We start from the raw sequence: 26,933 nt of genomic DNA, 5'->3' as shown, positions 1-26,933 counted from the left end.
CTGATCCAACCCTGGGTCTAATTTCACTGTGATGCAGAGGGGCAGGATATATGAAACTGGACGATCAATACGGCATAAAGATACTTAGAGTCTTATGAGTCTGAAATGTTGATGCAGGGGAGTTTTCATGACCGGACTAGTGATGCTAGTTAATTTCGTAATTTCATACCCTGGATGGCCACTATCAATAAGCTGTTTATAGCTGACCTTGGGGCAATGTTTCAGACTTATTCATGATTGGCGAATTACGGACGTGGGTTTGTTCTGAATGTTCCCCTTCATCGACACAAAATGCCGTTCACAGCGTTTTAACCAGGCGGAACGAAAAACAGATACCCATTGTTTCTAGTAGGAACCGTTCCAGTGACGCCCACAGGAAGTCTTGTGTCGTTTTTGTGTTGACGAACAAACTTGGCAAGTCTTGCCGTGATGTATTAGAAGTATAAGTTACCAAAAACATTTAACAGCATAACATTAACCGATATTAAGTCGCTAAATCATGCCGAAGGTCGTCTCTAGAAGCGTCGTCTGCTCGGACACCAGAGACAGAGAGGAGTACGACGACGGGGAGAAACCGCTTCACGTCTACTACTGCCTGTGCGGCCAGATGGTTTTGGTGCTGGACTGCCAGCTGGAGAAGCTGCCCATGAGGCCCCGGGACAAGGCCCGAGTGATAGACGCGGCCAAACATGCCCACAAGTTCTGCAACGTGGAGGAAGACGAAAACGTTTACATCAAAAGAGCCGAGGGCATCGAGAGGCAGTACCGCAAGAAGTGCGGCAAGTGCGGCCTGCTGCTCTTCTACCAGCACCAGGTGAGCTGATCCTCACGTTACTGTAACTGAGTAGGGGTTTTTTTTTGTGTAGGCTACTTGTTCTTTTTGAGTATTTTTCGTTTACGTACGTTTTTACTGAAGTATTGTACTTCACTACATTTTAAATCACATCAATTAACGTTACAGAGTACAAATGTTGTGCCTCCATAAGCATCAGAAACTAGATCATGGTAAATTGGCCAATAGTGGAGCCATTCACAGTGAACAGTCAGTCAGTCAGCAAAGAAGAGAAGAGTAATCTGGCTTAATTTAATTTATTGTGCACTTTATTTTGTAATTTCTTATTTTTTCAACTAAAAGAATGAAGTTTGAACTCTGTCCTCTCATCATTTTAGAATCACATGGGAAAGATCACATCTAACAACAGTTACTTTTCTAAACAGTAACTCAGTAACTTTTACTCTTGAGTACATTTTAAATGAGCTACTTTTTACTTTTACTTAAGTAGATTTTTACACCAGTACATTTACTTCTCCTTAAGTAAAATATCAGCAAACAGTACTTCTACTTGAGTAGGACATTGTGGTTCTCTTTCCACCCCTGCAGGTGAAGAACACCCCGGTCACCTTCATCATGGACGGAGCCGTGGTCAAGTTCGGACAGGGCTTCGGCAACACCAGCGTCTACAGCCAGAAGCCGCCGGAGGCTCCCAAGAAGGTCCGCGTCATGATGACCAAGCGGACCAAAGACATGGGCAAGTTCAGCTCGGTCACCGTGTCCACCATCGACGAGGAGGAGGAGGAGATCGAGGCCCGGGAGGTGGCCGACTCGTACGCCCAGAACGCCAAAGTGATCGAGAAGCAGCTGGAGAGGAAGGGCATGAGCAAGAAGAGGCTGCAGGAGCTGGCCGAGCTGGAAGCCAAGAAGGCCAAGATGAAGGGTACGCTCATCGATAATCAGTTCAAGTAGAGGATCCTGGGACCCTCGGGAGGAGTGGAGTCTCACTGTGGGACGCAGACTCCCAAAACACATTATGACTCTTGTCCTGCGGAGACCCATCCATAGGGAGCCTGGAACTCAGCTGGGGTCCTGATCTGTGCAGTGGGGGCCAGCTAAGAGCTTTTCATTAGGTGGCCAGCGTGGGACCAGCAGCTTGTCTGGGACCAGCAGTTTTTCTGGGGTGGCATTTGCTCAGTGGCACCTCCAGCCCATTTAGAAAGGACACGATTAAGGAATTTTGACCGATAAAAAGGGCTTGATGTTGTGTGTGTGTGTGTGTACATTTGTACATTTTGAATGGTGGAGCTGGGGTGAGGCTGAACTGTTATTTACATTATTTACATGACACGACATATTGATCTTTAAAGCTGTTGGAAATGTTTTTGTTTTTTTTACCAAAATTGTAGATAAAATAAATCGGTTCAAATCAACTGTGGTATTTTTGTCTACAAATTATGCTCGGTGTAATATTCACTGACTAGAAAATATTAGGACCATCTCATCCTGTCCATGAAACAGACTGAGCAATTGAATCCAAGTGTTAAATCTCCCTCAGGCGTTCAGGGGAAATGTAGAGGAGACAGATGCAAGTTAAAAGTTTTTCATGCCTTGAGACACAAGTTTTGTAACTACGTTCGGATGAATAAATTTGATACTAGAATATTCATAAGTCATGAAATGATCTGATTTGTAAAGAGAGAGTTTCACATTGTCTGTGTTTCCGTGTCAGACAGTCATTCATGACAGAAAACGTTGGTTAATGTAGGCCAGTGTCTAACTGGCAGGTCAGGCTCTAAAAGTGGGTCAGAAAACAGAGGACGAGTTAGACAGGAGAATAATGTGTTCTCTAATAGACTGGGTCACAGTTTGGTCAGTTTCGATCCTGATACAACCTCACTGAGAACCACAGATGTAGGCTTTTCATTCTCTATTAGAATAACATTTTATCAAAATATTTACTGGCTATACAAAAATGCAATTAGAAAATGTATTGTACAGAATACTTACAAGATAATTCTACTTGTATGTATAAGGTATTACAGGTAAACATTGCTGGCATAGGTAGGCAATGATGGGCTAAAAGTCTAAATTGAAATTCTTTATACAATACAAATAGAAATAAAATAATTGTTTTAGTCCGCACTTAAGCATTAGGGCCCTGGAAGTGTCCCACAGTTAATAGCTGACATTCCCAGAGGTCACAGTGAGCCTGGTGAGAGTAGATGAGCAGACTGGAGGGAAACCTTTAAATATTTATCATAAGATATTCATATTGGATTTGGTTAGTTAAAAGTCGGCAGGCTACTCGACCGATACCTTCTGTTCTTTTGGAGCAAATATATTACAAATTTGCAGCTTCTGTTCCATTCATCCAAATACTAACTTGCACATTTGTAAATCTTCTCTGTGAATTCAAATGTAGGACACAGGTGTGTGACTATGTTCTGAGAAGGTAATTCCCAACATTGAAGTTCTCCGGTGTTTTGGTACAATAACAGCTTCATACATCCGTCTTCCATGTCCAGAGGCTCAAGTCAAAGATAAGCTCATGCTGAGGTCAGCTGAATGTCCACAAGCTCCCTGAAACCACAGGTTAGGCTGAAGATCTATGTTTTCTGTAGTAAACAATCACAAGCACTGCTGTGGGCTGTCTCTTGTTCTGCGTTGTATAACAGACAGAACAGATGTACATGTTATTATATAATGATGTAGCTCTGGGGGTTTGTACTCTATTCAACCAGATCCCTGTTTATCCTCACAAAGCAGCAGACTGTTAGCCTGGATCCAGCCCACAGAACTGGGCATTTTCATTTTTCATCAGCCTTTGTGATTCATGGGACAGGAGGAGGCAACAGAGAGGAATATAGGGAAGCAAGAGAGTAAAGTCTGTCAGCCTTTTTTAAATTCATGTCTGACATTTGTATGATGTGAGGACCCACCAGACACTTACTCAGGACCCATTTGGGGTCAAAACCCCTGTTTAAAGACACAAATCTATGGATGTTTCTTTTCAGAGCTGATCCAGTATTAAATGCCTTTGATCAGGAGCAAAATGTCCTAACATTTGGGCTTAGATTGGGTGAAAGACATTGTGGTCAGAGGGCAGTACATTGAGTCAGTAGACATTAGCCTCTATGTAGGCAAAATGTTCATGATTTAAGTTACTTTTAAATATAAATACCAGTTTTACTTTGATGTTATTTATCACCTCACTAGCCTACAATAAATGTTTTGAAAGGACAAATGTATATGGTGGGGAGACTTTTGAATAAACTATAAAGCTATTTCAACAGAGATTAATTTAAGAACCCACGCTGAAGGCTTTCAAATAAAACAACGCGAATGAAATTGTTTTTCTTAATTATTTAAAAATGCCGAGTCAAAGCTTTTCATCCGAGATATAGACTATGTCATAGTTTACTAGTAAACACTTAGAGATCAAATGTGAGTCTATTCATTTACTAACCCTCATAGCAGTGAACTCCCTTGACCCCGGTGAGTTTGGTGCCTCAGCCTACACACCATGAAGTTGTTATTTCCCATATCATATGACCTGGTTAACCTCACAGGAGCAGTGATTCTTAACTTGAGGGTAAACAGTGGGATGATTTTGGGTAGTTGTGATGTGTTGAGATGATTTAAAGAATATATATTGCTAAAATACACATACATGATGAATTCTCCTTAAAATAAACACTTTTTCCTTGTGAAAAAGGAAACATAAAAATAGGTTTCATTTATAAAAATGTTATTGGACGTCATATTAGATTTCATAATGTGATAATTTCAAAGAATATAATATAAAAAGCAACCAACCAATAGGAGTGCTACAATGATATATTAGGCTAGTACACAATGCTGCGAGTCCCACACCTGAAACATGTTGCATGCCATTTCTATTTCCTACCCTGCCATTCTCTCATGTGTAGCCTGCTGTCAAATGAAGGGATAAAAGGGAATTAAAAGGGAATAGGATTCTTAGAGCTAAAACACAGAAATGGTTTCTTCTACATCAGTGTTTTCTTAACCTTGGGTGTCATGGGCCTGTTTCTGCTGGTTCCTACATGATATAGAGGACTACTGGGCATTTGTTTTACTGAGAATGAATTTACACTGCTGTGACTGGACTATCTGTCAAGATCCTCCTGTCCAGTTGGCAGACCAGCGGGATTTGCAAACATCCTGGCAAAAAGCGAGCAAGAGCAACATCCGGTACGGGGCAGCGTGTCGTCCAATCAGCGTCGCTGCAAGAAGTGCCGGGGCAAATGCATGTCGGACTGCAAAACAAAACTGGATAAGCGATAGTGACTCTAAACGTGTTCATCTGAGGGACGGGGCTGTATTTATATCTGCCCTAGATATCAGGTAAGTTGTTTCATAGTCCGTCTCCAACAATATGCGTCAAAATATTAACATTATAGCACTGAACCACCTGCGAGCATGCAAGGTAACGTTTAGCCGACTAGCTAGCCCAGTAGAGCGCTATTCACTTGCCCATCAAGCTAACTAATAAGTAGCATGCTGAAGCTAGGCTAGAGGGGCTAGCGCTAACTAAATAGTTCTTACCCGTGACCTCCGCAATTTTGCTATCCCTTTCAGCTTTCTCACTAGCTGAATAGTTGTAAAACTATCTGACGCTGCTGTCACGTGTAAGGTGAGTTTCTAAACTAGCAGGGCAAGATGTTAGCATAGTGCTAACGCTAAAATAATCTGACACCCACGGGAGGGCATGCGCGCGCTCCAGGTCAGCCTGTTGATGTCAGCTGTCAAAAGATGCTCTGACAATATACTATATTTACCTATACGATTTCTATATGTTGTATATTCCATATACTCTATATGTTTTCTATGTCCTGTTTTCTGATATATTAACAGTTTTAATTTTTGCGTTTATTTCAATGGCGAAACTTTGAAACTTGCAGACATCCTGTCAGGGATGGAATGTTTACTAGCCTGCTGACCTGGGCAGGTAATGTTCAGTCAGGCTACAGCAAAATGGACCTTGCTCGCCAGAATTTGAATGGGTGGCCAACGGAGATGGCACTGAGAAGGCAGTCAAATAGTAGCCTAATACGTGCATACAGACCCAAATCCTTAGGTTCCATTCCAGTACTACTTATTGATATTAAACATTTTATTGACGCTGCATTCACTCCTATTCTTCCCCCTGCCTCTTCCTCTACAGCATTAGACGCTGAGGGTTTTGGTGAGCTCTTGCAGCAGCAGTGTTAGACATAACTCAAATACACTGTCTTCTGTATTCACTCTTTCATTCAAACACTCTTCCTCTCCCCCTCTCTCTCCAGAGTCATGGATGCCGAGGGCTTTGGGGAGCTGCTGCAGCAGGCGGAGCAGCTGGCTGCCGAGACGGAAGCGGTGTCAGAGCTGCCTCACGTCGAGAGGAACCTCCAGGAGATCCAGCAGGCCGGAGAGAGGCTCCGGTCCCGCACCCTGACTCGCACCTCGCAAGATGCTGCTGACGTCAAGGCGTAAGTTACACGTGCACACATGGGCATGTCACATAGCCAGAAAGTCTCTCTGCTTGTCAGGTGTCTGGGCACTCCCATAATTTGTGCTTCTCAGCAGACGTCACAAAAGTGAGAAATACTGTTTATATACAGTTTATATAAACTGTATTTTAAATCTATCTGATTCTATAAACTTAGCAGTTATCTGTAATTTGACATGCTCTCCCGCCTAATGCATTGATATGATCTTTATATTCTGGTAATTTGAGATTTGAGATTGTAAATGCCTTTTTTATCAGGGGATGACATTCAAAGCCACTCGATAGGATGCTTTTAATGATTTTCTTTTTCTAACCCTGGACATTGAAGATTTCTGAAACCTTTTTCTCTTGGCTCCTGTTCCTTGTTCCTGTAGAACACACCTTTGATGTTGACATTTAACAGGGAATGTTTAGAACCTTGAAGTTACTAGATCATGTACTATATATTATAGTATACTGCTATATTGTCATGATGAATATTTTTTATAAATATGAAAAATAAAATAGCGCTTAGTTCTTAAGTTATGTTTTTATGGAGCCTTTGCAACATGTCTGCAGATCAGCAGATCAGGCCCCCAGTTGAAAAACTGCTGCTTTAAAAAATACAATACACAAAACAGAAATACAATAATAGATAGGTCTGATTGTTATGTATAACATGCTATTGGGTGGATGCTTTTATCCAAAATGTAGGGTAGAAGTATGAATTCTGGTCTAGATTTTCAAAACAAGTCCAACCCCAAATAAAGTTTTATTTCTAGTCGTCCTGTTTGTTGAAATTACAATATTAGAGGAGAATATTCCTTTTTTTTATACGTGCATTGTAGTAATTTTTAAGGAGACTGGACGTTTTACACCGACTTTGCCGCAGCTTTGCTGTATTGTATTTATCAGTGAAATTTAAGTTACAGGCACATAGAGTTTATTTTATTATTTGGGTTGTTTGTCTTTTTAAATGACTTCAACAAGCCCTGTGTGTCATTTTTACGGAACTGACCTGCCATCTCTAATGAAAGGGTCGGACTGCAGTCACAGCAAAGCCTCTTGTGCCCTCTAGTGGGTTTCAAGCGTAACTACACTTCTTTGTTAGCTCTGCTCTTATGGATGGTTCATGTGCGGGGAAATTTGAAACATGAACACCATGAAGTCCTTCCATCTCTGATTCATTCATTCATTCCCCTTGTCTCATCACCTTTCTGTCTCACTCTCAGGTCCATCCTCCTTGGCTCCAGAGGTTTAGACATCTTCCATATTTCTCAGAGGTTGGAGAGTCTGAGTGCTGCCACCACCTTCGAGCCCCTGGAGCCGGTCAAAGACACCGATATACAGGTAATAATCATCCTTCAATTGAAGTGAAAATGTGACAGTCACCAAAATTGGAGTTATGAGGTTTTCACATGACAACAATGATATGCCGTCTTGGATGGGGAAAAATCCCTTGTGAAGACTGGAAGTTTAAGGCTGGAAAAAGTCTGGAATTGGTGTTTCAGGGGGTTTGTAACAGCAACACACACACACACACACACACACACACACACACACACACACAGACACACACACTTCAGTGAGTTAATTGTTCCCCTGGAGAAATCGGTTTGCAGCCTGGCTAACAGGTGTTATTGTGCGTGGAGGAGAAAGGGACACGCATTCATACCCAGTAGGTCACTGTAGCAGTGGGATGGTATGTAGATTAGCAGGTCAGGGTCATTTGACCCTCTCGAGGTTCATCTAAGTCCCCGTTCCTCCCGTTTTTACCCCTGCTGTGGTGTTGCAGTATGTAGGCATTTAACAGGAATAGGCTTACCACTGAATCTCACAAGTCAAACAATTCCCCCCCCCCCCCCCCCCCCAACAGTTTCCCCAGTTCTGTTATGATAGGTCTCCATCCACCTCTTCATCATCCTTCATTATAGCCAGAACTGAGGGGTAGGGCAATACAACATCACGCTGATTCATATTGATTCACATCAATATTTTTTAAAGACAACATATTTAAATTCTGAATTTGAAGCACAAACTAGTGCAGAGTAATAAATAGATAATAACAGAATGCGGATGCTATTGTCAGTGTCACAGATTCATCATGAGATGGTTTAGGCACTTACAGATTTGTGGTGTTAGTTTTATCTCACATGCAATGAAATCAGAAGAACCTGACTCTACCTGGTGACAGTGCCAGCTACGAGCAGCTGCTGCCCAGAAACACAACCAGTCAATCTTAGTTTGTCTTGAATATTACTATATATGCTCCGCTTTGCAACGATTCAACAAGCATATAAGCCTGTGTGGTTTTAATAGACAATGCTTCATGTTCGTAATTTATTAAGAACTTTTTTCTTTTGGGAAAGCGTAGGAGAGCATTTTTTTTGGTGGATGAAACATGTTAATTGGCAAGTCGGCAGCGTCAAAGGATATTTGGGAACATTTTTGGCACGTGTCAGTGTAGCTGAAAATCGAAGAAGAAAAAAAAAATTAAATATGTTAAAAATACACACTGACATATCTGGCATAAAATAGCTGTGATAGCACCCTTCCCTCTGACATTCTGCGTCTGCTCGTCAATGTGCGAATGTGTAGAATTACATGTAACGAGCCTTAATGAAATATCTGTGGTAATAATGAATGAAAACAACTATGCTGAAACAATGGGGACGTCTGTGCTCTGGAGCGGTTTATGTTGCTATACTGTATATCCCATCTTTACCATTTCCTCCCATCTGCTCCTGGCTCTGTCTCTCTCTCTCTCTCTCTCTCCTCTCCCTCTCTTCCTCTCTTTAGCTTTGGGATCAGAGATGATGCTGTACTTCATCTCTTTCTTTCCTTCCCTCCTTAATCCCTCCATCTCTTTGTCTGTTCTGTCTCTGTTCATCGCTTTCCCCTTTTCCCTACATCTCTCCCTCAGTTCCACATTCTCTCTCGCTCTCTCTCTCTCTCTCTCTCTCTCTCTCTCTCCATCGCTGGTTCAGCCATACATCTGAATGCAGTCCAGTCTGACTTCTTCCTTCCTCCTCTTTCCCCACACCCTCCTTCTTTCTCTCTTTCTTACTCCCTCCATCCCTTTACTCATCTTTTTCAGCTACATCTCTTCCACTCCCCCCCCCCCTCTCCCTCCTCTGTGTTGGTTTTAGTCAGCCGGATGTACGCTACCCTGGTGGGTTTGACTGACTGACTGGAAGAGCACTTAGCCTCTGGCAGCATGGGGATGTACACACACACACTCTTACTCTCTCTCTCTCTTTGCTCTTGCTCTTCCATTTTTATTGGTTTATACAGAAGACAAGTGCATTATAAAGTTGTCATTTTAGTAGAAATATGGAAAATCAGATTCAATATTGTAATTCCTCTGCCCTGTTGAAGATAAAGTTGCAGCCCCATTTGCATGACCAGATACCAGGAAGGTGAGGAAAATGTATTGAAAGTAGCTGAAAGTCGCTTAAAGGCCCACTAGGGCAGACACATTTTGTTTTTTCCTTTTGTAAAAAGAGTTTTGGAGCGTAGTGTTGAAGGCTTTTTCATGGAAATGATCCACACATCCCTGTGTTAATCAAACAAATGGCCTTGGCTTCTCCTCTCCACCACCCTGTAAAACCTTTTTCCCAGTCTTTAATCCTCCTCCTCCTTTCCTTTTTACAGCTCTTTTTTTTTAACTTGATATGTAAGGGATAATTTACAGCGAGCCATTCATTATTGCAAAATAAGCCCTGACAGGGTGATTCTACATCTTGACGCAAAGCTGAGTAATTTACAAGCTTCCACCAAAAAATAGTCCAGCAGGATTGTCTTCAGTAAATGAGGAGTAACGTCTTTTTTACAGAAGGTGGTGATCAAATCAACCGGACTGCAGAGTGGTATGTTAGATGTGAAACAGCAGTCTGTTATGTGGAAAAAGTCACAATGTGTTCATTGGCCAATCAAAATTGAGTATTGAACAAAGCCATGTAATAATTTACTTTATAGAACACCAGACAATAGCTAAAGCCAGCAGGGCTTCCATCTTAATAAGGGCAAGTAGGTAATCCAGTATCCTGAGCACTTTTTTCTTTATTTAGCCAGGAAGGCTGTGATGACTACAGTAGGGATGAGACACAGTAAAGAAGGTTCTGGCAGGATTCAGTCTCCGGCCAGTAAGGGTACATGCCGATACAGAGGCTGGAGTTCACACCATCTGTCTTACCCTTCTGATTTCTGTTCACTTTAGTTCCTTTTCAAGTAGCCTACAAGATGTGAGAACTCTGCTGTGTCCTGCCACTGGGAAAGGGAACATGTTTAAGACTAGAATGCCCCTTCCTCTACACTGCTGGATCAGTAATTCCTCCACAGTTGTTTGTATTTTTCTCTTTGTGGGGAAATAATTTTGGTTGGAGACCCAGGTTTGTTCCTGTGCCCATTCCAGGATCAATCTCACTAGGTGTTGCAGTTTAAGAATGGCTCTTAGTTGGATATTTAGATGATGATATATGGACAATTGTAATTTTTGGGGGGATGGGCTGAGCAGTAAGGCTTGATGTTGAATTTTCAATGTATTGGCATTTCTAGGCGGCAGGGGCAATTTTCAAGCAGGGATGGCGCCACAGCCAAATGAATGTAAAGGAAACACTGGATGAATGGCCATAGATGTGAAGTGTGTTATGACCTCTGACCTCTGAACCTTAACCTTAAAGCAGCAATAACTTCTTTATTTTAACAAATAAAAAATTCCTAAACAAAAATCATGAGGATCAGTAGGTCCAGCCACGCCTTGGACCATCGGACCCAGTGCCCCCCTCAAACTACCAAAACGATTATAATAAAACTGAACTAACAAACCAAGCAATACATCAGCCAGATCCTTATCCCTGCCGCATACATTTCCTGACTTCCACATTGAAGGTTTGCAGAAACGGACTCCAGCGCATCAGTCTTTGATTTGTGTTAAGAATTTGAATACAGATCCACATCATCAAGGTTCGCCTCACAAAACTGGCAAACCTGACAGAACAGTGCTAACAAGCCTTTGAAATGTAGCAGTTGCATCATTCATGCCAGAAGCCATAACTGTGTTATGGCTTTTGTAAGAAATTGTCAGGTGTTACAAACACAAGAATTTCTTTTGTGCGAGGAGTTAAAAGGACTTGCCAGTATCCTTTGAACAGATCCAGTTTAGTTAAGTATCACCACAGACAGTCGACACAATCCTCTGTATGTAGCAGAGGGTAGCAATCAGGCGTAATGACACTATTCACTTTATGGAAATCAGTGCAAAACTGATCTGTCTCGTCTGGTTTTCCTACCAACAGACAAGGTGAGCTCCATGAGCTACAACTAGGTTCATCAAGCATATAGTCAGTCTCTTTTTTGAGCCTCCGACTTTTCTCTGGAGGGAAACACTTACACAGTAGGGATGTTGCTTGCTTAGTAGGAGGAGCATAATTCCAAAACATGTTATGATCAGTATATCAGAAAACAATTTGTGTGACTGAATTATCTCAATCACATCTGCACCCTGAATATCAGTCAGATTAGCCAAATGAGGGTCAAGTTTTGTCGAAATCTCAGAATTTTGTAACATTCCCCGTACCAGACGGGGCATTAACATCCTTTGCCTATTCAGAACTGGACAGCTCCTTTACCTGGCCAGATTCAGACTTCAGATTCAGACAGAGTCTATCTTTATGCTCTGGAGTGGCAATAGGATAATCTCGATCACTAAGTGTCTTCTGAACCAAATAAGGGCCACTGTAACAATTTTGCAGACTTGAACCAGGGATAGACAAAACTTTAGCACCAAACTTTATCACCTGGGACAATATAACCTCTGAACCTTGGCTCCATCACAAGAGGGCCACAACATAAAGCAGGCTGACTCGAGTTCAAAAGACGCAATCATTTAATTCCTAAACAAAAATTATAAAGGTCACGAGGTCCAGCCAAACAGAACAAAAGGAGGAGGAAGCTCCCGGGCCAACCATACGCTGGGCCACTGCCAGAACAATTATAAGAAAACCAAACTAACAAACAAAGCCACTGAAAACTGGACCACTGGAACCCTTTCCCCAAAAGAAAAGGGAAAAGAACAGTGCAAAGCAAGGGTGTTGTATTCCCCAGGAGGAAGGCAAACACGCTACAGAAAAGTTAGTGTGCAGTGCCCCTATGAAACCAACACACTGAACTGCCACAGAAACATCACACGTTCAGACAGCCACTTCTTTTTGAAACATGCATTGACCTGTGGTTTGAACTAGACATGAAAATTTAAGCTTGGCCTGACCTGAACTGATAATTTCAGCCAACCCGAACTGAACTTGAGATGTAATAGATTCTTGTAAGCCCCAACTTATACTCTGAAGTTGCTGTTGATTTGATTATCATCAATCGTTAACAACAGTTTTTCAACTATTCATAGTATTCCCAGGATGTCACATGCATTTCCTACCAATATGGTGCCTTACAATATAGACAGTTCATGGGCTGTGGCTGTCGTTTGATTATAATCACCTGTTAATTTATTACAATCACCTGTTATTTTCCTATCAAGATGGCCGTGTGATGATGTAACAGAATACTATGAATATAGTCCTGCCTTAACTCAAACAACGAAGTCAGAAATTCATCCTGATGCAGCCCAAATTCATGAGGCGGAGTCGTGTCTCGTCTAATTCAGGAATCATTTTCAGGATTGTGGTTCATTTACTTTCAATTCTTATGTCATTAAAATGTTCCTAGATTTGATCTGCAAAGAAATTATTGATAATGAAGGTCTATTGTTCTGTAAATTGCAGTTTCAGTTTCAATTTTGAATTGAGCTCATTGAAAGTAAATTGAGCCCAACCCTGATAAATGTCACGCTGCGTTCCACCCCGCTTTTTTCCCCCCGAAGATTTGCATTTAACACCTTTGGACAATCGCAGTTGCTTAATTTTGCCAAATACGAGTGCAAAAAGAACCTGAACTGGTTAATTGATGCTTAGACATTACAAGACATTTACACAATACAGGAGTGACATAGTAGGTGTAGGACAAAATGCAACAGGGCCTCACATTCAGTGCAAACAAAATGTACTGCGTGACATTAGAATAAACACACACACACACACACACACACACACACACACACAACAATTCTACATTCAAAGAATTGTTGCATAGCTGCAGCATCAGAATAGTAGGCACCAAAGGAAACACATGTTCCTGACTGATAGACAAAATACTAGTTAAAAAGGTAATCAATATAGAAAAAATTCAACAACTTTACAACCATTCACCACAAATTTACCAAGGCAGCCTAGTGGGTGCCATCTTGGCTCATCCTTTGTTGGATAATTTTTAGTTTTACCGGCATCCCCAAATCAATACCATATCATCCGTGTGCTTCGCACGCTTAGTGGTTCTAGTTCTCACCAATTTTGTAATGTGTTTAGCAGGGATCAAATAACAACAGGCTACATTAGCAACCTCTTCCTCATTTCTTGTACGACAACCTCTACTCATTCTCCGAGGGCGCAGCAGCACAGGCTCTGGTATCAGATATCGGGCTGCTGGGCTATAAAGGGTCTTGTATCAGAGAATTTCCCCATCACTAAAAATCCATTGCCAAGAAGCACAATGTAGCATGTGAGAAGGCAAAACAAGGTGACATGGTGTTTCTGCCTTTTTCACACACAGAAGGATGTTAAATCTGTAATGGAGAAAAATGGATTACATCTTAACCATTTTTGTCCAATAAAACCAAACAAATGGCCTGAGTCCATGTAGTTCAGTAAAAGTAAGGGAGCTGATCGGTATCGGCAGTGAAGGAGTGGTATTGGCACATTCCTCCCTTCCTTATGTTATCTTAAAAGCTATGTGTCTAATTTTGAGGCTGCAGTGAAAGTCTCCAGTTCAGTGTGTGGCAGCTCCAGGGTGTGTCTGACGAGGGAACTACAGAAGACAGTCACCGCTCTCTGGTTTCTAGCTTTGGGAGAAACATGTTGACAGGCGCCAGTATATTGTTGAACTGTCCGAGATCACGGGGATAACACAAATGAATTTGGTTTAAGGGTGGAATTTTGCTTTAAATGATGCAGGGCCGTGGGACTGGCCCGGTGCTGGGGGCTGGCAGACAGGACACAAAGGAAATGCAAACATGCTGTCGGTGTGTGTGTGTGTGTGTGTGTGTGTGTATATGCATGTGTCCGCTTGAGTGAGCTGATACGTAGTCTCCACTGTCCCTGCGTGGAGCACACACACGTGCCGAGGGAATTGATGTGTGAGTGATACGTCTGTATGTATGGCTGAATACACATTAGTAAGCATCTCGCCACGTTAGCCTGTATAGACGTGGAGTCCTAGAGTGAGGACTTGATGAATGTGGGAGCGGCTAGTAGCGTGTAGACCACGTTTCTAGGGCGTACGTGCAGTGGGTGATTTGCTCAGATTTAACAAGAGGATTGTTGGTTTGGTAGATAAGTTTTTCTCCCTGTTTTCCCTCTAAGCCATAGTTAATATGGTGTATGTAATAATTTGTGCCTAGGTTTGCGTCACTCCCCTTCATCAGATGCAAAACATTTTATTGAGCAAATGTAAAAGAAGCAGGAGAGTAAATACAACATACTGAAACACAATTAAAAGAAATATAAATTATCTTTTTGTGGCCCAAGTATTGTGATGATCTTGTATGATATCTGATTGTCACTCCTGTCTGCTGCACATCATACTGTGCACAGATTTACTGGTCTAACACCACAGAGAAGATGTCTTTACAGTCTCGTCTTTGTTTTACGCTCTGTCAGATTGGTTGGTGTACTGTATGTTCTGTACGTTGGTAAGTGTGTTGGCTGAATAGCTGTGAGTGGATATTCAGCATTTGTGGGTTATTTGTTTTGTGTGTCATCAAATAGGGCACATAGTAGCAATACTGGTCGAGACAAAGGGAGGAGAGAGAGAGAAATAGAGGGAGGCTGAAAGCAAGAGAAAGGAGCAAGGCAAAGCCAGGGAAGGTGGATGGAGGGAATGTGAGCAAAATAAATGGGAAAATGAGATGGAGAAAGAGATGGAGGGTGGAGAGCGACGCTGGTTAAGAAAAAAAAAAAAAAAATGGCGACCGGCCGCAAGGCGAATCCTTTCTTTCTCTCTCTGTCCTGGTCTCACTTTTCACTGTTCCATCTTTCTCTGCCAGTGCTCTTTCTTTCTCTTCCCCAGCTCCCTCTCTCTCTTCCTCTCTGTTCTATCTATCTCTCTCTCTCTCTCTCTCTCTCTCTCTCTCTCTCTCTCTCTCTCTCTCTCTCTCTCTCTCTCTCTCTCTCTCTCTCTCTCTCTCTCTCTCTCTCTCTCTCTCTCTCTCTCTCTCTCTCTCGTGTCTCACTCATTCTTTCCCTCCCCCTTACAGTTTGTCTGCCTCTCTCTGCTTACTCTCCCTTTCTCTTTCCATCTACCTTCCTCCCTCTCCTATTTTTCGTTTTCCCTCCCTGTCTCATTATCTCTCTCTCTCTCTCTCTCTCTCTCTCTCTCTCTCTCTCTCTCTCTCTCTCTCTCTCCCTCCCCCTCTCTTCCTTTGCCCCCCCCTCGTCTTTCTACAGTGATGGCATGCGTTCAGCGGATGCAGTTGGCTAAGCCCAGAGCATCTGCTGAGATAGACTCTCACTACTGACATATCTTCACAGGATGTGTGTCATGTGTGTGCGTAGCGTGCACAGGCTCCATGTGCTGCGTTTGCATGCCTGCTCCTGTGTCAGTCGCGATCGATTGCTGGCATATACGGCGCGTGTCTGTGTGTGTGAATGAGTGTGTGTGTAGTGTGGATTTGGCTACACGTGGGCGCATGGATTTTCTTGCCTCCTCGTGTGTGTTGCCCTGCATATATGAAGGTGGCTGTATGGCATGTGGCTGTGTGTGAGTGTGTGCACAAGGCTACAAGTGTGGGGTGTGTATTAGAACACACAAAGCAAGCATGCTGTGATTGCCGGCCTGCATATAGGAATGCTATGTATGTGTGTAGCCCCCCCCACCCACCCCCCATCCCCCCATGTGCCTCCCACCCCCTTCATTAACTAAACATGACCCTTAAGAGCATGATTAGCCTCGTTTCAAGACAGGATGTCGGAAGCCATCAACCGAGGGGGAAAAAATCCATTACTATAATTGCATTGCGCTAAGGGAGGGAGGGAGGAGAGAGGGAGGGAAGAAAGGAAGGATGCATAGATGGATAAAAAAAAGGGAAGAAAATGAGTGGGACTGAAGGAGGGAGAGAGGGAGGGGGGTGGAGGGCCGTCAGAGATGCTGGGAAGAAGTGAAGGATGAAGGGAGGGAGAGAGTGAGAGATGGAGGATGGAGGATGGTGGAGTGTGCGGGGGGGGGGGGGTCTGCTCATGGTACAAACTGATATTCTATATGAATCCATAGTTCCGTCTCGCGGATCCCCCCCTGTGTCTGAGCGCTCAGTTGGTACGGCCCTCCGACAATAAAACCACCTCCAGTGAGTCTTGATGTGGCACTTCTACTCGGTTCTCCGGCTCGTGCACAGAGTCAGTGGCCTGCTTTAGAATGGGGAAAGGCTGCAACTGGACCGCCATGCCGGCTCTACGGGGCACAGCGAACACGCCCCAGAATGGCGGCCACTGCTGCTGCCCTGGCCAAGCAAGACAGAGGAATGAAGAGGTGGAGGGGGCAGTGCGGGTCTCTAGGGCTGGCAAAGCCTGGATACCTGGGCACTTTTTCTTTTTTTCTTTTTTTTTTACTATTTTCTGCACTCTTCCTCTTCTCTTCCTGTCTTCTCATCTGTCTGTCAGTCTGTCTGCCAGGCAGGCAGGGGCTCAGCATGAGTGAGTATTGCCTTCACACATGGATACGTACACACACACACACCAATATACACACACGTATGTGCTTTGTGTGTGTCACACTTTCTCTGTCACCTGTCTCTCTCTGTCTCTGTCTGTAGTCTGATTACGCTACATTGTCTGTGGTTATATGGCATACATGGAGATGATGATGACGATGGTAGGAATTGATTATTCGATTATAGTCAATTATAAGATTATAGTCGATGACCACTATTTCGAACGCGTATATACATATATACGCTACACAGGAAGTGGAGGAGTGAAGGGTGGGGTTTCTCACACACACACACACACATCACACACACTGAGGCACCGGTCGGCTCATTGTGTCATGGCAAATGAGGACAGAATGCCTCCCACTCTTGCTTTCACCATGTCTGCCAGTTTTTCACTTCATATCATACAAAGAGCTGCCAATCATTGCTACATAGACAGCAAGCTGACCGGACAATATTTAACACAGTTTGGATATAAATCTGTTCATTAGAAATATATTAAAGGTTATAGGTTGAGGCTTTACAGATGCATTTCTGTGCGTGCCATCTTGAACGAGATCCTACTCTGATGTAGCTAAATATACGTATTTATATATTACACAGTAGGCCATTATCCAATAGGTAGTTTCATTGACTTGTGTTTTTCCGCTTATTCTGTCATATAATCTGTAGACAGATACAGTTCATAACTTGTTAGAGGTTACCTCCCTTGAATCCCCCAGATTCCTATAGCCTCTGTATTCCTAGTATAGTAATTATGTGACTAGATTGAAAAAGTGAAAAATCAGACGATAGCCGATAAGCTGTAATATGTGATGTATGATTGCCTGACTATAGATTGTATTCAGGCACAGACAGTCTGACTTGCTTGACCAAGCCTGAGGGAAAGAGGGCCTGCGTGTGCCGACACGGTGAATGAGCACACGCGTGCACGTCACACACCTGAACACATACACACACATACACACACAGCATGTAACATACATGTTCCTTGGTGACCAAATCTGGATTTTTTACCATAGGTTCTTAGAAAGCAGGATTTTAATGTTGCAGAAATGCTACTATTATGTAAATGAATCTGCGTAGTATGGCGCATTTTCAGGGACACAAATGTAGAGGGGTAACACTTTGATCTCCCAGAAATATAGTGATCTGTGGTCACTTCAGAAGCAACGGCCTAAATGATAGAATAAGTATATTTTTAGGGACACAGTCAGACGTCCGATGCTCTCTGTCTATACATTGGATCAGAAAATGAGAGTGACAATGACCGAAACTTCCAACGGTTATATTTTCATTTGAAGGAATTTGGTGTTTTAGGATTAAAGGTGGTATGAAGGCAGACTAAAGGACTAGTCAGGAGCAGTGTGATTTAAAAAAAAAAAAAAAAAAAATTCTCTTTTCTTCAGTTTCTATTCTCTCTACGCACATCTCCTGTACGTATTTAATGGAGGTGGGATTTTTCCTGATAGCCCCCCCCCCCGCCCCTTATTAACCTCTTTTCTCTTGCTGCGTTCCCGTTCTCATAGAAGCTTCTGGGCTGTCTGACCAGTAGGCTGTGGGTTGCAGATCTCTGAGGATACATAACACGGGTGGGGCAACAAAAAAACATCCATCTATAGCTAAGTCTATTTCCCAGTATTGAATTGATCCTTGAAGACGATAAGCATCCATTTCTCTTCTTTGGAAACTTCTTATCTTTTATTGTAGATGGGTACTGCGTATATGTGTCAGTGCGGGTCTTCAAAATGAACCCCCTCCCCTCATTCAATGTCTATTTTTACCTATTAGGAATGAAGGCATAGAGGAATAGAAGCTTCTGCAGTGTTTAGCCAGTGTGAAATGTGGGTTACAGCGGCTCTAAGATCTCCAAGGCTACATGACATGCCAACTTTATAGGCCTTTAACGCTAATTTAAGCTGCACAGCAGTTTTGATATTAACAACAAAGATGTAAAGTCTCTGTCCTTCACAATGCTTTCTGGAATAGAGAAAACCTGGTGAACTCAAACATCGACACTGCGTATCCTTCAGCTGGGTCCAAGGGTTATGAAACACGATCCTCGGGTGGGGAACAACTTCAGATGTCAGTTACAGTAAAAAAGGCAAAATTTGAGATCCAGTCTTTGTTTTCAGGTAATGTATAGTGGTAGAAATATTCCATGTGAATAAGAGGATCTTTGTCTATTGATTTCTGTTGGAACTAAGGTCATCCTCGCACTAACATCAAGCTAACACTTTGAGGCAGTGCAGATCGGCTATTTTGCCTTCAGAAGGGAAGAGGATCGACAGCTGGGACAAAATAAATGTGGAAATATTTTTGACCACAATTGTTGGCTGAATTGCCCATCTACATTTGCCACATCATGTTGCCCAGGCAATGTTTTGGGCAGTGCCGCTGAGCAACACATCCAGCAACTGGCAACAAATTGACACAGCAGTCAAAAATCTTTTAAAATGTTTCCTGACCTGTATGTTCCGCAATTAAAGCAAAAATGCTGAGGCAGCTGCTTGGGCTTGGACTTGTCCAAAACATTGCCCTTTGTGTCACTGCTTTAAGATGCTTTGGAAACCGTGGCCGTGCCTGTTACTAGAACAGATATTATTATCATATCACTTCCCCTCTTCCAGTTTACTGGAAGACCAATCAGCGCCATCACCATGACTAATACAGTCTTCTGTTGTCTTCGATCCAACATATCCTATCTCCAAATAAAACCCTATTATAACTAATGCACTCTCTGTTCTGTTCTGTTCTGCTCTATTCTATTCTATTCTATTCTATTCCTCTTTTCCAGTGCAGCTCTCCAGTGAGCATTGACCTGAGCTCTCCTCTGGTTAGAGTGGTTAAATATAGACCTATTCTCAGCCTCTCCTGGGAAAAGAGCGAGATGGAGTGAGTGCGAGAGGGAGGGAGGCATGATAGGAGAAGGATGGGGGGGGGTTGAAGGGTCAGAGAGAGGGGGAAATTGGAAAATCAATTGCTAACTTTTATTTCCCATATTAATGGATCATAATTGACATTAAGTATAAAGCTATTCACCAAGTTTGACCTCTTAGGTTTAGCTGCATAGCGGCAGGTATTGTCATACCATGCACATGGAAATGGGAAAAACTACAAACCAAAGTAAGCTGTGAAGAACAGCTACTACAACTCAAAGTTAATTTCTGGTGTGCTATCAGTAGCTTACCAAGAAACAAATTATTGTGTTGGAACAACAAAATGGAATTAGCCCATTGCATAAAGACACACGTTAGGCTGAATCTTTGACCTCCCAAATTGGCTTTGGTTTTTAGGGGCATCTTGTCTCTCACTTCTTACCTCTCTCTCCAGTAGTGCTGCTCAGTGACCTGAGGGGGAGCTGTTTCTCAGACTAAAGGCATGTTAAAAGCACAGTCGGAGCTAACCAGCTGCCATGCAAAGTGACTGGCGAAGAAATAGTTCAAAGGCACCCTGGCCTTCTCACTACACTCATGTATGAATAGTAGTTCAAGTATCATGAGGCCATTCAGGACACCACAGCCAAAAAAAGATAAAGTAATAAAGTAACATGCCAATAACATGAAAACGCCTTAAAGTTATTTAAAATGCAACCATTATACTAGTAAACTTTAATGTAATTTTTTTTTGAGTTCTTCCATTTACTCCAAACAAATCACTGCTGCTACTGGAAACATAAAACACATCACTTCCTTTGCAGCAGAGGGTTTTTGCCAGTAAAGACCTACCTGACACTTTCTGTTTAGAACAGCAAATGTAAAAGCTTTCATGAACTGGGTATAGGTTGAATCACTATTGTGTTATATCAATTGACAATAGAGAGTAGCAAAACGAACATTTATTTGCATGGAAATGTTGTGGATTATTTCTTTGAGTGTAAATAAGGAAGTGCTTATTTATATATGGGCAGCAACAGTTTGTAACAGTGTTTCCAGTAGAATATTTTTGGTGTTCCAGTTTAAGAATGGCTCTTAATTGCAATACAGCACGATGCCTGGAAAATCGAGCCGTAATTGCAATTGGAAGGCCAGGCTGAGAAGTAAAGCCAGATGATACATTTTCATTGTAACTGATTTCAATGCAATAATTATCATCATTGTCACATCAGATGGATTTTGCTGTCGTCATTTTCTCAAAACTTTTTTTTTTATGTGGCTCTCGCAGTGAACTTTGGGGCTTCCCGTTTACTCTCACTTGACAGGGAAGAGGGATGAGAGTGAAGGAGGGTGAGGGAGGAGAGCAGCGCAGTGACAGAGGTGGAGGTTGAGAGCTTGGGAAGAGAGGAAGGGGGGGGAGAGGGGAGACTGAAATAGGCAGGGCAGAGAGCAGATGTGGAAGAGAGGCAGATGGGGGGGGGTGGGGGGGGGTCTGGGCAGAGGAGGGATGGGAGGAGGACGGAAGCCAAGAACACCCACATTCCTGTAGTGCAGAATAATCTGTAGTCGGATATGAGAGGAACAAGAAGTGGTATCTGTCTCACCAGGCGCTTGCTTCTGCTAGCTAAACTAATCCTGCATGCTTCAGATGGAAAGACAGACACACAGTGCCAAAAATGACAGCAGTGAAATAATAGACAATTATCTGAGAGAAGAAACAACTACCCACCAATTTAATAGGCTATTATGTCAGAGATAGACGGCCTATGGTTATATAAACTCTGGGAAATGCAGCCCATATCATTACACCTAGGGCTTTTTCCTGGTTATTTTGGACGTCCTGCAGTATTTCGCTATACATCTAAGGAATGGAAATTTGCACACAGCGGGAGTTCTTAGCTGTTCTGTTGACCCGTAAGTCAACAAAGCTGAGAGAGAATCTAGTCCACAAATCATAATCAAAGCACAAACAAGGCATCGTGGATAGAGGAAGTATAATTTCATGCTGTGTTTACAGTCCTACGTTTCAATTTTGCAATTACTGCTATTGAGAACTGAGGAAAATGCCTTAATGCTATAGCTGAGTGAAGATCCCTAGGGCAGGTAACGCAACTTCCATGGAAGTGTGTGCACTAAAAAATCAACATCTTCTACCAAAGTGAAATATAGGTAGCTTTAAAGGTTTTTTTGTTTTTTTTGGAGCCCAGGACTCATATTCTGTGAATTAATTCTTACCCTGGGACTTCATTAAAACATTCTAGTGCTCTTGTTACATGGGATCACCAGAGACCGACCCACCAGCCATAGTTTACGACATGCTGCTTTACAAGATGATGATGCAATTTATCACAAATAAACCAGCCTGGATTTCATGTCTTTTGGGGCGCAATGGTTCCATTCATATGTGGGTTAGTTAGTGGCCATTGAGGTACAATATTTTCAGTGAACTGACACTTTTCATTCTGATCATGTTACTCTGGTTTCTCATTCTAATTGACATTGCAGTTGTATTGGTGATATTAATTAGCAAACCTTGCTTGAGGCAAGATGAATCAATCGTGTTTTCAGTGCCACTTATTTTTATTTTTTTTCAACCAATCCTCTTGTTTTTTCAAAGCATTCAGAAACATTTAATGAGTTTTTTGCTCAGTCTGACCTAGCCAGGCTAGATTAGGCCATGCCACTGAGGCTGTGATATGATATGATGTGTTCAGTTAGATTATAACTTAGCACAGTCAAACATCCTCCAAACACCCAAGAGTTTTCCATTCAATTAGACAGAAACTGCACATTAGGCATTAGTGCATGTGTATGTTGGTGTGTGCGCACATCTGTGTGTTTGCATGTGTTTCCTGGCCTTTCAGGGACGTGTGTGGATTTGCGCTCATAACTCTGTCTGTTCCTGGCACTGAATTGGTTACAGTTGTACAGATATAATAACCTGTGTTGTCAATTTGATACTGTTCAGGCTCATTTGTCAATATTTCTAAATAAAGAATGGAGACTGAATGTTTGACTCAGCACTGGGTTATATGCAACTTTTATTGTTCATCTATAAAAAAAAAAAATGCTACACATACGTCAGTATATGTTGCCTGGGGAAAACTACATATGTTTATAAACTTGTGATATTCTGTGGTAGCATAAAGCTCCCAGTGACCCACACTTTTGTTTGCTCTTAGAGGACAGAGAGAGAGAGGGCATACAGCACAGCCTCCATTTTGGTGTTTTCTCAAGATGGCTGCCCCTTATACACGTCCGCATCCACTGCCTCCCTCTGAAGAGTGCAGTTATGTACTCCTCTACTCCAGTTATTACATAAGTGCCACTTACTCACTTGATAGCTCAGATCTTGTGTATAGGATAAGTAGCTTATATTATATTAGAGTAGGAGGTGAATAATTGCAGTTTTTCAGAGGAAAGGCCAGAGGAGGAGGGTGGGTGCATGCAGGGGCAGCCATCTTGAGACGACACCAAAATGGAGGCTCTGCTGACTGCCCCTGCGTCTCGGAGTGGAAACAAAATGGCGTGTGAGAAATTAGGATAACTCGAAGCATGGACACTTATCCGGTATGCCTATAGATCTGTGCAGAAGAGTGAATAATTGGAGCGTCCATACTTTTCGCTAATCCTGACAGTGCATGGGACCGCACAAGTGCGCGCCTTAGAAGTGCAGACAAAATAGGATGGAAGATTGAGAAGCAGTTTCTGTCTCCCGTAGAGCAAATGATGGTGCGCCTGTTAAATCTGTCCCCCTAGAAATCTCTGCATACCGTTTATCTCTGCTTCATTTTGTCCTCACCAGTCGAACTAATGTCTATCTTTTCTTGCTTTTTCTCTCTTTCTCTCTGTACTCTCTCTCACGCTCTTGCTCTCTCTCTCTCTCTCCCACTCTCTCTCTCTCTGTCTGTCTCTCTCCATCGCTCCATGTCTCTCCACAGGGCTTCTTGAAGAACGAGAGGGACAACGCCCTCCTGTCAGCCATCGAGGAGTCTCGCCGCAGGGTCAGTATCTGTTGGCAGCGTCTTGATACCTTCTTAGGTCAAATGGGAGCCGTAGATTATTAGTCACAGAAAGAAAACCAATTCAAATGCATCTCCAGTATGAGACAAGCCTATGTAGCCCATATCACAGTATTATTTTTGCACGTATACAGTATAACCCTGTGATATTTTCTTAAACTTGCCCACACTATGGTTTGACAGTTGTAATGCTTTAAATTGCATTCATGAGGAAGTTATGAACAATTGCCAAGATCATTCGAATATATATTCACATCGCTGCATATTGCATTCATTATAGCCATTCCTTTTGACGTCAGTGGACGTCAGTTAAATGTTTTATATGACCTCCACTTTTGAATACAAGTTGTGAAATTAAAAAGTTGATAAGCATATAATTTCCTTTTTTCCTGACAATCTGTCTTTCTATACACTAGTGTAAATACTTTCCTCGTCTTACTCTTGATGGGACAGTTGTGAAAAAAAATCAGATTAATCGTCAGCAAGATATATGAACATTAGCTCATTGTGAGGACACTTTAAACTGAACTTTTTTTGTCATCACCTCTGCTTGCCGTGATCTAAAAGTCCTTCTGGTGCTAACCTTTAGGGAATGGTTGTGAAATGGTTTCCATGATGTGCAGAGCTAATAGGCCCTGGGTTTAATTAGCTGCCGTTCCCATTATCTGTCTCTGCTCCCTGAGAGGGGAAGAAGGACCTGGGTGGAAGGGTGTAGAAATCAAACGCACCTGAATATTTGAAAAATACATACGCTATACATGTTAAGTTTTTTATGTTTTAAGTTTTCTTGCAAATTTCTTTCTGGCTGGTTGACTTTTACATGACTACCAGGAAACATATGATGTTCTATTAAGTGTCATATTTCCTCTCAATTGACCAATCTCACACCAGCCACTTGAGATTAAAGGATAATTATGTCATTTAGAGTTATAGCCCATTTTCTACTGTCTTCATCTAGTTGACATTTCCACAGTCATTTTGCAGTGCGTCTAGTATGTAATAATATTTTTTAACGTTTACTTGTTTTTTGCTGTCTTTAAAATACAAACTTTACGGTATCAAACCTAGTTTGAAATGAACTGCTGTCCCAGCTAACAAAGACGCCCCAAATAAGAAGACATGGATTTGACAATAAAGTTTGTAAGGCAGAATGATTTTAGGAATTATTTCCTGGCAGAGACTTTCATTTCGTCCTGTGGGTGTCAGGTGACAGTAAGCAGTGCATAACATAATACGCGCAGTGTTAACGCTCAACTCGGCGGCAATGAAGTAACGATAAAAGAGAAACTTTGACAAAACCAAATAAAGGCTTCATGTTTACTGTGATGGATTATCTTGCTTGGGCCATTTTCAAGTGTGGAAGTTGTCGTCATACTCCACAAAAATGAATGGCAGCAGTTGGCTTCTTCTAAAGTTAAGAAAAGTGTGTGCAGACACCACCAGGAATAATGTAAGAGAGAGCGGCAACTAGATGACTGGTACAAATAAAATAAAAAACGTGGGTATTACCCGTTAAGTGCCTACATAGCTTGTACATTCAAAAGTTGTCAATTAATTTTCTGTGTTTTGGTTAAAATGAGATTTGGGACAGTGCACAAATTTCCAATTCCAGTTGTCATTTGCCAGCTTTTATAACTGTACAGGACAGTTATGGAGCAAGTGGTGTGGCTGGGATGCAGTGCTGAGACGCTACTAGCCAAGTGGCTAAGAGTCCATCAATGCTCATTTGGAATAAAGGGCTGAAAGACAGTCTAGTTGACAACTTGGCAATGACAGACTGAAGTGCATTTAGGATGCAGTATCCAGCGATGACAACCTGAAACCAAGTAGTTTGGTTTCAGATTGGAGCTGAAGGGTCACCTTGGCCAAAGCAAGATGGCGGTTGTGTTGAACTTTTGACTCTTAATGCAGACATGAAACAGATGGGAGGCGATGCTTGTTGAAGTGACAACAAGATCAAATTCTGTCAGACATCTGTGTGTGCAGACTTTGTCCTCCATACATTCATTTTGTTTAAAACACAAAGTACCTCATGTGCTCAGTCTAACTCAACTAAAATGAAGCGATAAAATATATTAAAAAAAAATACTTACACCATTAAAAATACACCTCAAAACAAGAGGCTTGATGAATCCTTACGTAATATTTTTGGCATTTTGCTGGCAATCAAAATCTGCTCATATTCTCAAAACGCCTTCTAAACGGTTGAAGTAAGAGCTGTGGGACTCAGGCAGTGCCCATGTTAAACCAGTAAGTGGTAGCTCTAGTCTAGTTCTGTGTTGCTCCCTGAGCTGGAGATTGGCAGGGTTTAATTATCTCATGTTCCCATTATCTCACTCTGAGTCTCTATGGAGAGATAAAATAGATAGGAGTTGTCCTGGTGGACTAGTACAATCTTGACGGGGGTCTGCTGCTAAATCTGGTGTGTGTGTGTGTGTGTGTGTGTCCCCACATGTATGTATATGTGTGTGTGTGTGTGTGTGCCCCCTAGGTAGGCTGGTTACCTGATGAGAATTCGTCTTGTGCTAAATCAGGAACCACCTACTGATACCACCATAGACCACTAAGTCTGTTTGCCCTCGTGTGTGCAGGACTCGAAATTTACTTTTTTACTTTTTTACTCGTCATCCCAACCTCCCAATTGCACTCATCTTTATGGACGGGACAATAACCGATATTACTATATATCACGATTAAAAACAATAACGATTATGACACCGCCCTTAATTTTTATTACTGTGACCACCGCGATAATCTGCGACTTGTTGGGAGGGTGAATAACAAACTAACTCGTCTGTCATCATTGACGTTTTATTTTCCCAAAAAGGGGGAGCCCTGTAGTCCTCTGCCACTCGTTGGGAAGTGAACAGCATCATAGAGGAAGTGTCAGTAGTAAACACATAAACATAATCATGGCTGATAATCAGGCTGCGAGCGATAAATAAGTGCCACCATCCAC

At 42.3% G+C, this 26,933-nt stretch overlaps 2 protein-coding genes across 2 annotated transcripts in view; both read left to right on the top strand.

Moving 5' to 3' along the window:
- Nucleotides 1-377: 377 nt before the first annotated feature.
- steep1 (STING1 ER exit protein 1) lies at nucleotides 378-2,205 on the top strand. The gene is made up of 2 exons (XM_071920953.2): nucleotides 378-814; nucleotides 1,382-2,205. The coding sequence occupies exons 1-2, from the start codon at nucleotides 500-502 to the stop codon at nucleotides 1,742-1,744; spliced, it is 678 nt and encodes a 225-aa protein (XP_071777054.1). The 5' UTR covers nucleotides 378-499; the 3' UTR covers nucleotides 1,745-2,205.
- A 2,814-nt stretch (nucleotides 2,206-5,019) lies between these two features.
- Nucleotides 5,020-26,933, top strand: part of nup93 (nucleoporin 93) — a 38,933-nt gene continuing 17,019 nt past the window's right edge. Inside the window, exons 1-4 of the mRNA XM_078283070.1 lie at nucleotides 5,020-5,140; nucleotides 6,082-6,264; nucleotides 7,496-7,613; nucleotides 23,894-23,956. Of these exons, the coding sequence (XP_078139196.1) occupies nucleotides 6,086-6,264; nucleotides 7,496-7,613; nucleotides 23,894-23,956 (360 nt within the window). The 5' untranslated portion in view covers nucleotides 5,020-5,140; nucleotides 6,082-6,085. The remainder of the gene's footprint in view (nucleotides 5,141-6,081; nucleotides 6,265-7,495; nucleotides 7,614-23,893; nucleotides 23,957-26,933) is intronic.

This window comes from Centroberyx gerrardi, chromosome 4 (genome assembly GCF_048128805.1).
Source record: "Centroberyx gerrardi isolate f3 chromosome 4, fCenGer3.hap1.cur.20231027, whole genome shotgun sequence".
Classification (NCBI taxonomy): domain Eukaryota; kingdom Metazoa; phylum Chordata; class Actinopteri; order Beryciformes; family Berycidae; genus Centroberyx; species Centroberyx gerrardi.
The sequence above is the reverse complement of the archived record's forward strand: the minus strand, read 5'-3'. Positions and strand labels throughout refer to the sequence as shown.